The sequence below is a fragment of the Glycine soja genome, chromosome 16 (genome assembly GCF_004193775.1).
Source record: "Glycine soja cultivar W05 chromosome 16, ASM419377v2, whole genome shotgun sequence".
Lineage (NCBI taxonomy): Eukaryota > Viridiplantae > Streptophyta > Magnoliopsida > Fabales > Fabaceae > Glycine > Glycine soja.
Window position 1 is genome coordinate 30,042,719 of NC_041017.1, and position 11,628 is coordinate 30,054,346.

Consider the following 11,628-nt stretch of genomic DNA (forward strand, 5'->3'; position numbering starts at 1 on the left):
AATCCGACAATATCCGGAAGTGGTCAATGACTTTGGGAACTTGGTAGAACCCGTGATACAGGTACATATGAAACCATAGTCCTTACCAAACGGCGTGTTTACCCTTAATTCCGACATTTTGGACTTAACTTCACCATGTTTTCTTCGTACTTTGGCATAATCATGCATACATGCATCCATGCATAAACTCTTTTTCATCCAAATTATCGAAGGACTTAGACAAGCTCTTTGTAAACTTTGTAGATATGGACATCCCACTGAGAAGCACTAGGAAGTACCTTTTCAAAAAAATAGACCTGTTGAGATTAAGGGAGCTAGCATCTTTAGTAAGTGATCCAATTGATTTTCAAGCTCATCATGGGAAGTTGCTCAGAATTCTTAGAGTAGATGTTGAGGAAGGATGCCTAGAGACCCTGGTTCAGTTCTATGACCCGCTCTACCATTGCTTCACATTTCCCGATTACCAGCTTGTCCCCACACTTGAAGAGTACTCCTACCTAGTTGGTTTACCTGTGCCAGACAAGATACCTTTCCATGGTTTTGAGCCTACCCCTAAACCCTCCGACATCGCAGCCGCTCTCCATCTTAAAACTTCCATCATCCAGGCAAACCTTACCTCTAAAGGAGGCCTCCAAGGTCTTCCCACCCACTTCCTCTACCAACAAGCCTCCATATTTGCTGAAGCAGCTAGTATACTTGCCTTCCATTCTATCCTAGCCCTCCTTATATATGGCCTTCTACTCTTCCCAAATATTGACAACTTCATCGATATCAATGCCATTAAAATCTTTCTTACAAAGAACCCCGTACCCACTCTACTCGCTGATACCTACCACTCTATCCATGACCGTACCCAGGCTGGCCGTGGAACCATTTCTTGTTGTGCACCTTTACTCTATCTGTGGTTTACCTCCCACTTACCTCAATCCCGCGCCTTCAAGACCAATGATGACAAACTTTCTTGGCCTCGCCGAATCATGACTCTTGACCCATCTGACATTGTTTGGTACCAAGCGGCTAGAGATGTTGGAGAGATTATTGTGAGTTGTGGTGAATATCCCAACGTACCTCTTCTGGGTATGCGTGGCGGAATTAGCTACAACCCACTTCTCGCTCGACGACAATTTGGGTACCCGATAAAGACAAAACCAAACAACCTTGCCTTGACTAATGAATTCTATCTTAACCATGGAGATCACTCGAACAAAAGGGAAAGATTCGCACAAGCTTGGAGCGCTATCCGCAGACTCAACAGAAGTCAGTTGGGGAAAAAATCAGACTATGTGCATGAATCTTACACCCAGTGGGTTATTGATAGGACCAAGAGCTTTGGCCTACCCTACCGCTTACCTAGATACCTATCGTCCACCATCCCACCATCATCCTTGCCTATCCCCTTCGACACCAAGGAAGAGTTTCATGAACAATTAACCAAAGAAAGGCAAGAAAAAGAAACTTGGAAGAGGAGATGCCAGGAGCTCGAGCAAGAGAATGAGACTTTGAAAGGGAAGATAGCCCAACAGAGCCGTGAGCTTTTTATCCAGAACCAGAGGATGATTGAGAAGGACGACTTGCTTCGTCGGAAAGACGCCTTGCTCCACCGAGATGCTAGAAGGAAGAGGAGGTTTATGGATTTGTTCTCCCGTGCACATTCAGATTCCGAGGACCCATCTACTCCGGGAGTTTGAGTCTGAAGTTCTTAGGACCTTATGTTTAGATTTTAGCTCCCGAAATCTCTTGACTTGTAAAAAAAAAAAAAAAAAAAAAAAAAAAAATTTGTAATGTTCCAATGCTTAAGTGAAGTGTTTCAGTTTATGATGTTTACAATTTCTCTAACAAGTTCTTCGATAATAATTTGTTCCCTTTCTCTTTGCATAAGCATAAGCATGCATCATGTTGCATTCATGGTTTCTAAATCGAGTCTCACACTGTGTTCACTACTTCAAAAGGGGGGGAGTCAATCAGCCGCCGCCCAAGGAAAGTGGCTCGGCGAATTCTCCACAAACCAACTCGCATTTACAACACCAGGGCCAATCGGAAGAGGATGGATATAGTTGAACAAGAAAATCAGAGTCTCAGGGAGGAGGTTGCCACTTTACGAGAGGGAATGGATAGGTTGACGACTATGATGAGTGCACTCCTATCCGCCCAGAACTCTCAAGCTGCCGCCGCTGCTGTAGAGCAGCCTTTGGTGAGCACAACCCCGCTATCTACAGTGACTTCTCCACCCCTCTTTTTGCCTCCAGGTTGTACATGGGGAATGCCACCTCCAGTCTGTGGAAGCCCCCAGCCCGCTGTATCTGAAGTTCCACCTCCTTTTGCTCAGCAGTCAGCACCAGTTCCGCAACCCAGTACCTCTTTCCCTCAAGCTGCAATGACTTATTCAGCTCCACTGATTCACACTATTCAACAAGAGGTTGAACCAATTTTCCAAGCTGAAAATGTTGTAGCCTTCGACAAGATGGAAGAACTCCAAGAAAGATTTGATGGTATGCAAAGGGAAGTCGAAGCCCTCCGAGGAAGAGATCTGTTCGGAAAGGACGCCTGTGAATTATGCTTGGTCCCAAACGTTACTATCCCTCACAAGTTCAAGGTGCCAGACTTCGAGAAGTATAAAGGGAACTCTTGTCCCCGCAGTCACTTGGTGATGTACGCACGGAAAATGTCCATGTATACTGACAATCATAAGCTGCTTATTCATTTCTTTCAGGACAGCCTGACTGGGGCCGCTCTGAAATGGTATATGAATTTGGACAGTGCGAGCATTCGTACTTTCAATGACCTGGGTGAAGCGTTCATCCGGCAGTATAAGTACAATCTGGACATGGCCCCAGATCGTGATCAGCTCCGTGCGATGACACAAAAAGAGAAGGAAACGTTCAAGGAGTATGCCCAGCGTTGGAGGGAAGTGGCTGCCCAGATTATCCCGCCGTTGGAAGAAAAGGAAATGACCAAAATATTTCTGAAGACCCTGAGCCAGTTTTATTACGAGAAAATGGTTGCAAGTGCACCAACAGACTTCACCGAAATGGTCAACATGGGGGTGCGATTAGAGGAAGGTGTCCGAGAGGGACGTTTGACCGGGGAAAGTGCCCCTGCCGCAAGTAATGCCAAGAAGTTTGGAGGCCACTTTGCGAAGAAGAAAGATCAAGAGGTGGGAATGGTAGCTCATGGTAAGCCTCAGCAGAATTTCACCCCGTATCGTCAGGTTGCGAATGTCGCATCCACTATTCCAAACCCATCATATCACCAACAAAGGCCACATTACCCCTACCAATACCCTCCACAACAATACCCTCCACAACAATACCCTCCACAACAATACCCTCCACAACAATACCCTCCACAGCAATACCATCAGCCACAATACCCTCAAAAACAACAAAATCGCCCGCAAACCCCCCAACAGCCATATCACTCACAAAACCGCCAGAAAACAACCTTTGATCCAATCCCAATGAAGTATGCTGACTTACTCCCCGCCCTGCTCGCAAAAAACCTTGTCCAGGTCAGAACACCCCCTCGTACACCAGATGTTTTACCTCCCTGGTTTCGTCATGATTTAACCTGCGCTTTCCACCAAGGGGCCCCAGGTCATGACGTTGAAAACTGCTATGTCCTGAAGAATGAAGTGCAAAAACTAGTCCGGGCCAACTTGCTATCCTTCAAAGATCAGAATCCCAATGTTCAGGCGAACCCTCTGCCGAACCATGGGCCTGCTGTCAACATGATACAAGATTGTGATGAAGACGGTGTCATCCTGAACGTCCAACACGTTCGAACTCCCCTGGTCCCAATACATATCAAGATGTGCGAGGCAGCTCTGTTTGACCATGATCATGCAGCATGTGAAATATGTCCTGTGAATGTAAAAGGATGCCCGAAGGTACAAGAGGACGTACAAGGGTTGATAGACAACAGAGAACTAATCATCATGAGGAAGGACAAAGAAGTGTGCGTCATTACCCCTGAGTTTCAGCGGTTGGAAATAAGCTATAACAGTGGGGAATCAACTACTACTCCACTGGTGATTAGCTTGCCAGGACCTATGCCGTATGCTTCTCTAAAAGCGGTCCCTTACAAGTATAGTGCCACGATGTTGGAAGGTGGGCAGGAGGTGCCTTTGCCCTCTCTAACTCCTGCGATTTCTGTGGACAACATTGCTAGTGACAGTAAGGTTCTGAGGAATGGACGTGTTATCCCCACATTGTTTGCAAAGAAAATGAATGATCCGGCAGTTAAACAGGTGACAGTGAACGGCCCCGGTACAAGGAAGGAAGTGGGCCAATCCAATGGGACTAGCAAGAATTCTGATCATGACGAAATTCTGAAACTGATCCAGAAGAGTGAGTATAAAGTAGTAGACCAACTGCTGCAAACTCCCTCTAAGATATCCATTTTGTCTCTGCTATTGAACTCAGAAGCACACCGTGAGGCTCTAATGAAGGTGTTAGACCAAGCTTTTGTGGAGAGGGACGTGACTGTTAATCAATTGGACAGTATAGTAGGAAACATTACTGCCTGCAATAATTTAAGTTTTAGTGATGAAGAACTTCCTGAGGAGGGGAGGAACCACAATCTGGCGTTACATATATCGGTGAACTGCAAGTCTGATGCTCTGTCGAATGTACTTGTGGACACTGGTTCCTCATTGAATGTAATGGCCAAATCCACATTAGATCAACTTTCCTACCAGGGGCCCCCCATGAGAAGAAGCGGGGTGGTTGTCAAAGCGTTTGATGGATCAAGAAAGTCTGTTATCGGGGAGGTTGATTTGCCCATTACAATTGGGCCGTTTGTTTTCCAAATTACATTCCAGGTGATGGATATCCAAGCCGCATACAGTTGCCTTTTGGGTAGGCCGTGGATCCATGAAGCGGGGGCCGTGACATCCACCTTGCATCAAAAGCTGAAGTTTGTCAGAAATGGGAGATTGATCACTGTGAGTGGAGAGGAAGCCTTGTTGGTTAGTCATTTGTCAGCTTTTTCCTTTATTGGTGCTGATGAAACAGAAGGAACCTCTTTCCAAGGACTGACTGTAGAGGGTAAAAAGCCAGAGAAGAATGAAGTGTCTTTTGCTACTTGGAAGAGCGCACAGAAAGTGGTGCAGGAGGGAACAGGTGTAGGATGGGGAAAAGTTGTGCAGTTGATAGAGAGTAAAAACCGTGAAGGACTAGGATTTGCTTCCTCTGCAGGATCCGCAACGAACAGTGTTGGATCAAGCTCCATTACTAGCACCTTTTGTAGCGCCGGGTTCATCAACAACTCGCCAGAAGCCAATGCTGTCTTGGAAGACGTTCCTGAAGAGAGAGTACTTGCATTTGTCACACCTGGAAAACTTGTCCGCAACTGGGACGCGGTTGACATCCCTTCAGTAGTCCATGCATCAAAGTAATGTGTCTTTGTTTTCTCTGTTTGTTTGTTTTCCAAAAAAGATCCTTTCGTCTTGCCCAGGACGAAAGCGCAATCATGTAGGGCTGTTTTGTTTCAAGCACTACTCTTATTAATGGAAAATGTGGTTTATCCCAATATCTATACTTATTGCTCTTGCTGGAAAATGGTAACACAAAAAACCCAAAACCTTTTTTTCTTTTTTTGTTTTCTGATTTCAATTAATTATAAAAAGTCTGCATTGTTCACTCATTTTCTAAAGTCAGTCATCAATCATATGCAGACTAAGCATTTATGAGCCCGTTGAACATAATAACCCTGCACTCTCTCCCAACTTCGAATTTCCTGTCTACGAGGCTGAAGAGGAGGAGGATGATGAGATCCCGAAGGAACTTGCTCGGTTATTGGAATATGAAAAGAAAACCATTCGGCCTCATGAGGAGGTAGTAGAGGTGATTAACTTGGGAACCGAGAAAGATAAGAAGGAAGTCAAGATTGGGGCATCGCTTGAGGCAACTGTCAGACGAAGGGTGATTGAATTACTTAAAGAATATGCCGATGTGTTCGCATGGTCGTACCAGGATATGCCCGGCTTGGATCCCCGTATTGTGGAGCACCGTTTGCCTTTGAAGCCCGAATGCCCACCGGTCAAACAGAAACTGAGAAGAACTCGCCCTGACATGGCTCTCAAGATCAAGGAGGAAGTACAGAAGCAGATCGATGCAGGTTTTCTTATCACATCAGAGTATCCTCAATGGTTAGCCAACATAGTGCCTGTTCCAAAGAGGGACGGCAAAGTCAGGATGTGCGTTGACTACCGGGATTTGAACAAGGCTAGTCCGAAAGATGACTTTCCTCTACCTCACATCGATGTATTGGTTGACAACGCTGCAAAGTCCAAGGTCTTCTCCTTCATGGACGGTTTCTCTGGGTACAATCAGATCAAGATGGCAGTTGAAGACAGAGAAAAGACATCTTTCATCACGCCTTGGGGCACCTTTTGTTACAGGGTAATGCCTTTTGGGTTGATAAATGCAGGTGCCACTTACCAAAGAGGCATGACCACTCTCTTTCATGACATGATGCACAAAGAGATAGAAGTGTACGTGGATGATATGATTGTCAAGTCAGGCACTGAAGAAGAACATGTCGAGTACTTGCTGAAAATGTTTCAACGGCTGAGAAAGTACCAACTTCGACTGAATCCCAACAAATGTACCTTTGGTGTTAGATCTGGAAAACTCTTGGGTTTCATAGTCAGTCAGAAAGGTATTGAAGTAGATCCTGACAAGGTCAAGGCCATTAGAGAAATGCCGGTTCCACAAACAGAGAAACAAGTGAGAGGTTTTCTTGGACGTCTAAATTACATTTCTCGTTTCATCTCGCACATGACAGCCACGTGCGGACCTATATTCAAGTTGCTTCGAAAAGATCAAGGGGTTGTTTGGACCGAAGATTGTCAAAAGGCTTTTGATAGTATCAAGAATTATCTGCTAGAACCTCCAATTCTTATACCGCCAGTTGAAGGAAGGCCTCTGATTATGTACTTGACTGTGTTAGAAGATTCTATGGGCTGTGTGCTCGGACAACAGGATGAGACCGGAAGGAAAGAGCATGCCATCTACTACTTGAGCAAGAAGTTTTCAGATTGTGAGTCCAGGTACTCCCTACTTGAGAAAACTTGTTGTGCACTAGCCTGGGCTGCCAAGCGTCTTCGTCATTACATGATTAATCACACCACCTGGCTAATATCTAAAATGGACCCGATCAAGTATATCTTTGAGAAACCCGCTCTGACAGGAAGAATTGCTCGTTGGCAGATGTTGTTATCCGAGTATGATATCGAATACCGCACCCAGAAGGCAATTAAGGGGAGTGTTCTTGCTGATCATTTGGCTCACCAACCAATCGAGGACTATCAACCCATCAAGTTTGACTTTCCTGATGAAGAGATTATGTACTTGAAGATGAAGGATTGTGATGAACCATTGCTTGGAGAAGGTCCAGATCCCGAGTCCAGATGGGGTTTGATTTTTGATGGAGCCGTGAATGTCTTTGGCAATGGAATTGGGGCAGTTATTATCACTCCTGAAGGTAATCATCTCCCTTTCGCTGCAAGGTTACAGTTTGATTGCACCAAAAATATGGCAGAGTATGAAGCATGTATCCTGGGCATTGAAAAAGCCATCGACTTGGGAATCAAGAACCTTGACATTTACGGGGATTCAGCTCTCGTAATCAACCAAATCAAAGGAGAATGGGAAACTCGCCACCCCGGTTTGATTCCATACAAAGATTATGCAAAGCGTTTGCTAACCTTCTTCAACAAAGTGGAGCTTCACCACATCCCTCGTGATGAGAACCAGATGGCAGATGCGTTAGCAACTTTATCCTCCATGTACGAAGTGAGTCACCGAAACAATTTGCCAACAATCAGAATTCAGCGCCTCGAGAGGCCCGCTCACGTATTTGCAGTCGGAGAGGTTGTTGGTGATAAGCCCTGGTTCCATGATATCAAGTGTTTCCTCCAAAGTCAGGAATATCCACCTGGAGCATCCAACAAGGATAGGAGAACTTTGAGAAGATTGTCTGGTAATTTCTTCCTAAATGGGGATGTTTTGTACAAAAGAAACTTTGACATGGTACTACTCAGGTGTGTAGATAAGCAAGAAGCAGAATTTTTGATGCATGAGGTACATGAAGGCTCCTTTGGAACTCATCCCAATGGACATGCAATGGCAAGGAAGTTGTTGAGAGCAGGTTACTACTGGATGTCGATGGAGACAGATTGTTGCAAACATGCTAGGAAGTGCCACAAGTGCCAGATTTATGCTGACAGAATTCATGTACCACCAACTACACTTAATGTTCTTTCTTCTCCGTGGCCCTTCTCTATGTGGGGCATCGATATGATTGGTAGAATCGAACCGAAAGCTTCAAACGGGCATCGTTTCATTCTAGTGGCTATTGATTACTTCACCAAGTGGGTTGAAGCAGCATCTTATGCAAATGTGACTAAGCAAGTTGTGGTCTGTTTTATCAAGAATCAGATCATCTGCCGTTATGGTGTGCCCAACAGAATCATTACAGATAATGGAACGAACTTGAACAACAAGATGATGAAAGATTTGTGTGAAGAGTTCAAGATGGAGCATCACAATTCTTCTCCTTACAGACCTCAGATGAATGGCGCAGTTGAAGCTGCAAACAAGAATATCAAGAAGATAGTGCAGAAGATGGTGGTCACATACAAAGACTGGCATGAGATGTTACCGTATGCTTTGCATGGGTATCGCACTTCAGTGCGTACCTCAACAGGGGCAACCCCCTTCTCTTTGGTGTATGGTATGGAAGCAGTACTCCCTGTGGAGGTTGAGATTCCATCAATGAGAGTTCTAATGGAGGCCCAGTTATCAGAAGCTGAATGGTGCCAAAGCAGATATGATCAGTTGAATCTAATTGAAGAAAAACGCATGAAGGCCTTGTGCCACGGACAACTTTATCAACAGAGGATGAAGCAAGCTTTCGACAAGAAGGTTCGTCCTCGTGTGTTTCAAGAAGGAGATCTTGTGCTCAAGAAGGTTTTATCTTTCCAACCCGATTCTAGGGGCAAGTGGACGCCTAATTACGAAGGCCCATATGTCGTCAAGAGAGCTTTCTCTGGTGGTGCACTGACTCTTACGACTATGGATGGGGATGAGCTCCCTCGTCCCGTGAATGCGGATGCAGTCAAGAAATACTTTGTCTAAAAATAAAAGAACAGCTCGGTAAGTCGAAAACCCGAAAGGGCGGCTTAGGCAAAAATGAGCGTCTCGGTGGGTCGAAAACCCGAAAGGGCGGCCCAGGCAAAAATTAGAGACATCAAACAGAAAAAATAATTAGCCTGATAGGTCGAAAACCCGAAAGGGCGATCTATGCAAAAGTTAAGGATCAAAAGACAAAGTAACTGCATCGAGATGATCTTTGTTCATTTGGGGCACAATGGAATGTCAAGGAGACCCTGAATCTGAAGCATCCAAACAGTGGAATTCAAGGTTGTCAGAGGGAACAACGGTTATTGTGTTCAATGAACCTTCGATTTCTATTTACCATTTTCCAAACTTTGTAAGATCAGTGGAGCCATGTCATTGGCAGGTCACCACTCTTTCAAATAAATTTGAGCCTGTTGCCTTTCATTTGGAATTCTCACTTATTCAGCTTATAAAACCTTTCCTTTTTTTATGGTAGCATTTGAAACAAAATATGTCTCAAAATCATAAATTTTCTTTCATGTCTTTTTTGAGAAGCACAAACAACAAAACACTTTTTCTTTGAACTCGTGAATAGATGAAGGGTGTGTCAACAGCTACCCTGAGAATGGATAAACCTTGCAGGTTGCACGTGGTCAATTGCTTTTTTCAAAAAAAAAAAAAAAAAAAAAATAAATAAAATAAAAAATAATAATAATAAGCATGACCACAGAAGCACCAGCTCTCCTACCATGTTTTTTGGATTGGTACGTTCTCCCCAAGAAATGTTTATTCCCCATCAGTTGCTGCATACGCCGGGTTTTACCCCGTCACTATTTTGATATACCCTAGTGGCATCATCCCCATTGAAGATTGCCGAGTGTTTGTGATGCGACGTCGGGTCACTTTCAATCTTACCTGTCCAATCTTGTTCCACCAAATTTATCATTCATACAATCATACAAGTCAATCCTCCATACGGTCATACAAGTCGTGTCGTTATTCAGGTATTCATACATTCATGCATATACACATTCATGCATATACAATAAAGACAATATCATGCGTACATGGCTGCATTAACCATCATGAGTCTTGCTTCAATTATCTTTCCATTTCGATCAATCATGAATAATTTGTAACCCTCTATTTCCCCCAGGTGTCATCCCCAGTGTGTCTGATCCAAAGATGTCACCCTCTCTTCGCCAAGTGGCAATTTCTTTAATGAACAGCTTGTGCATCATTTGCCTCTGTTTCATGTCATCAGTTGACTAGTTCGGCAATAACCCGAACAGTTGACATTTATCTTTGTTTCTCATCAGTTGACTAGTTCGGCAATAACCCGAACAGTTGACATTTATCTTTGTTTTTCATCAGTTGACTAGTTCGGCAATAACCCGAACAGTTGACATTTATCTTTGTTTCTCATCAGTTGGCTAGTTCGGCAATAACCCGAACAGTTGACATTTATCTTTGTTTCTTATCAGTTGACTAGTTCGGCAATAACCCGAACAATTGACATTTATCTTTGTTTCTTGTCAGTTGACTAGTTCAGCAATAACTCGAACAGTTGACATTTATCTTCAATTCTGGTCAGTTGGCTAGTTCGGCAATAACCCGGACAGTTGATATTTATCTTTGTTTTTTGTCAGATTGGCTAGTTCAGCAATAACTCGAACAGTTGACATTTATCTTCAATTCTGGTCAGTTGGCTAGTTCGGCAATAACCCGAACGTCTGACATTTATCTTTGTCCCTTTGTCGTCAGTGGCAGTTCGTCGTCAACCCGAACAGCTGACATTTATCCCCAGTAAAACCATGTGATCCCCAGTCGGACCCCGTTTCTTTGACAAAATCGGGTACCATTTGGTTTTGTTGTTCCCAGTCGAGCCATTTTCCTCGTCTTGCATTCATACTTGCATCGCAAGCATTCGCAACATTACATGCATAACAGATCATGCACAGCATCTCATGCATAACAGTGCATTCATAGCATTTAGTAGTTGAAATTGGTCAAAAATGGTGTACTCTGTATTTAAATCTCTTCGACCCGTCGCTTTAAAAGTTTCACTTTTAAATCTCTGTAACGAAGAGACTTAAATAGGGGCATCTGTCATACCCCATTTTTGACCCGTTTTTATTTCTTTTTTTCTCGTCTTTTAAGCCGGAAATTTCCATCATTTCAGATGAAATTTCGGCAGGGAGGTATTTTAAAATACCTCATTTTTGTTTTGAAGACGACCCCTTTTTTTTTTTTATTTACCTTTTTATTATTATTATTATTATTCTTAGTTATTATTTTCTTCTTTTTTTTTCCTTTTATTAAGTGTTTTTATTATTTCCGTTTTTTATTAATATCTTTATTAGTATCTTCTTTTCGTTTTTTTTATTTTATTTTATTTTATTTTATGTTTGCTGTTTTATATTTTGTTTTTTTTCCTTTCCTTTTTTCCTTTTTCTTCTTTTCGGTCTTTTTTGGTCCAGGCCCAGAGGGGCTCTTCGTTTTTTAC

General features: G+C 43.5%; 2 protein-coding genes across 2 annotated transcripts; both read left to right on the forward strand.

Annotated features, from left to right (window-relative positions):
• The first annotated feature begins 245 nt into the window (after nt 1-245).
• Nucleotides 246-1,688, forward strand: LOC114389951. The gene has a single exon (XM_028350649.1). It carries the CDS (start codon nt 246-248, stop codon nt 1,686-1,688), a length of 1,443 nt encoding a protein of 480 aa, XP_028206450.1.
• A 356-nt stretch (nt 1,689-2,044) lies between these two features.
• On the forward strand, nt 2,045-9,361 carry LOC114389953. The gene is made up of 2 exons (XM_028350650.1): nt 2,045-5,374; nt 5,658-9,361. The coding sequence occupies exons 1-2, from the start codon at nt 2,045-2,047 to the stop codon at nt 9,138-9,140; spliced, it is 6,813 nt and encodes a 2,270-aa protein (XP_028206451.1). The 3' UTR covers nt 9,141-9,361.
• The last annotated feature ends 2,267 nt before the right edge of the window (nt 9,362-11,628 follow it).

What these genes read in the sequence shown, in the direction of transcription:
- LOC114389951 (XM_028350649.1), top strand. Translation starts at nt 246, where the DNA reads ATGGACATCCCACTGAGAAGCACTAGGAAGTACCTTTTCAAAAAAATA.
- LOC114389953 (XM_028350650.1), top strand. Translation starts at nt 2,045, where the DNA reads ATGGATATAGTTGAACAAGAAAATCAGAGTCTCAGGGAGGAGGTTGCC. An exon ending in ACGCGGTTGACATCCCTTCA is followed by an intron (nt 5,375 to 5,657) that starts GTAGTCCATGCA and finishes TTCTAAAGTCAG; the next exon opens with TCATCAATCATATGCAGACT.